Consider the following 2072-nt stretch of genomic DNA (forward strand, 5'->3'; position numbering starts at 1 on the left):
ATGTAAGATTATAAATTAGCTGCTTTAGATTAGAACATGAATAGCTTTCCATAGCACAATCCAGATGAGTGAGGTAGAAAGAGAGAACAGAGAGAAAGTGCCGTTATTTAAAGAATATATTTTTTGTTTCTTATTGGAAACGTAAGAACGGCTGAAAATTAAGCTGGCTTGAAGGCCTCTGATTAATTGAACTGATTCCAGGATGCTGCTTTGAGTGTGTGTGTGTGTGTGTGTGTGTGTGTGTGTGTGTGTGTGTGTGTGTGTGTGTGTGTGTGGGTGTGTGTGTGTGTGTGTGTGTGTGTGTGTGTGTGTGTGTGTGTGTGTGTGTGTGTGTGTGTGTGTAAGGAGAAACTATGATTTGTTTATGGACTAGATCGAGTTTCCATATGCAATAGAAGACCTCTGGAGCTTAGTATAAAGTCTGAGAGAGGTAAATAGCTTCTTCATGTGCAGCCACCGAGTCCATAGGAGCCAATTCTACCAGATTCATTTTTGCTTATCTTGGATTAGAACTGAGCCCCTGGTGTTAATGGTGCTTTTCTTGCTTGTCTGTACCCCTGATTCTGTAGTTCTTTAAGATTCAGTATGTCTAGACATATCCTGTGCAGAGAGAGCCTAAAGCCCTCATTTATGCTGAAAATTAATGGGGGGGAAAAAGTTATGATCTTTTTTTGAAATGTATATGAGGAAGATTGGGCAGCAGCTGTTGTCAGTATCCCAGACTGCTCATTAATGTTTCTCTTTCTTGAGTATTTGATTCATTTTACAAGTGTGTGTATGTTATAAAGATACAAATATGAAATTAATTGATCACGTCTTTACAGGAAATAAAGTCAGCTCATAAGATTGCTAAGAGGTACTCCTCCATCCCTCAAATGTGGTCCAGGTGCCTGCTGCGTCATTGCTATGGGCTGTGGTTTATCTGCCTTCCGGCATATGTGAAGGTGTGCCATTCAAAAGTCAGGGCTCTGAGGACTGCATATGATGTGCTACGAAAAATGCATACCAAAAAGATAGACCCACCTGATGAGGTAAAAAAAAGAATATCCTGTGGTTTTTGTTTGGAGATGTGTATACATTAGATTATAAATTAACCATTGTTATTTCATGTCTGTTTGCAGGTGTGTTACCGGGTGCTTATGCAACTTTGTGGACAGTATGGCCAGCCAGTGCTTGCAGTGCGAGTCCTTTTTGAAATGAAAAAAGCTGGAGTTGATCCTAATGCTATTACCTATGGTTACTATAATAAGGTACATGTTTTGTAGCAGGGAAGTAGGCTGATGTAATCTTATATAATTAAACATAACTAAATAGCAAGTAAAATCTTACTAAAGGAACAGTTATAAAAGAATCAGGTAGAGTAAGTTACTTTGTCTTTATTGTGGAACATCTGGCAGTTTACTCTTTCAATACAGTTTTTTGCCCAGTTTTATTTCAACCACTTTTTGATTGTCCTTACATTATGAATCTTAAACAGATCTATGGTAGCAAGCAAGGACTCATTATGATCACTTCATTTTACCTTGTTTGTTGACTAGGCTGTTTTGGAAAGCACTTGGCCTTCGAGCAATAGAGGTGGTTATTTCCTATGGATGAAGATACGAAATGTTGTATTAGGCATTGCACAATTTAAAAGAGCTCTGAAAAAGCTACCTGCAAATATACCACATGCTTCTCTGTCTGGTAAAGTATTCCTTCACTTTTATATTGCTTTTCATTGGTAAGCAACTTGAGTATCACAGGTTTTGCCATCATAGAATTGAATGGCTTCTTGGAAATTACATATAACATTAAAATGTTTAAAGGAGCAGGAATTTGCTTCCTGTCTTACAAATAAAATGCCAAATTTCAAAGTCTTTATTTCATTACATTTTTATTAGTTCAATTCTGGATGCGGCATATTTTGCATAATGTCAGTATAGTTTCAACCTAAGGTAGTATCTTTGGTAGGCATTGTCTATGTGTGCTTGCATACTTTGGGTAATAACAGCTGCAACTCCCTGTTCCCCCACGCAGATCTGGGGGCACATGTCCCCCTACACCCTCCCAGGGTGCGCGCAGCAGAGGAAGCA

General features: G+C 38.6%; 1 protein-coding gene across 3 annotated transcripts in view; it reads left to right on the plus strand.

Annotated features, from left to right (window-relative positions):
- The window catches only part of DENND4A (DENN domain containing 4A), a 131120-nt gene that overhangs the window by 93053 nt on the left and 35995 nt on the right, over window positions 1-2072 (plus strand). For all 3 annotated transcript variants that reach the window (XM_019503964.1, XM_019503966.1, XM_019503965.1), the window contains exons 17-19: window positions 825-1031; window positions 1122-1250; window positions 1539-1683. In XM_019503964.1, coding sequence (XP_019359509.1) covers window positions 825-1031; window positions 1122-1250; window positions 1539-1683 — 481 coding nt within the window. The remainder of the gene's footprint in view (window positions 1-824; window positions 1032-1121; window positions 1251-1538; window positions 1684-2072) is intronic.

The sequence above is a fragment of the Gavialis gangeticus genome, unplaced genomic scaffold, assembly GCF_001723915.1.
Source record: "Gavialis gangeticus isolate Ggan-Ray unplaced genomic scaffold, GavGan_comp1, whole genome shotgun sequence".
In the NCBI taxonomy this organism is placed as follows: Eukaryota; Metazoa; Chordata; order Crocodylia; family Gavialidae; genus Gavialis; species Gavialis gangeticus.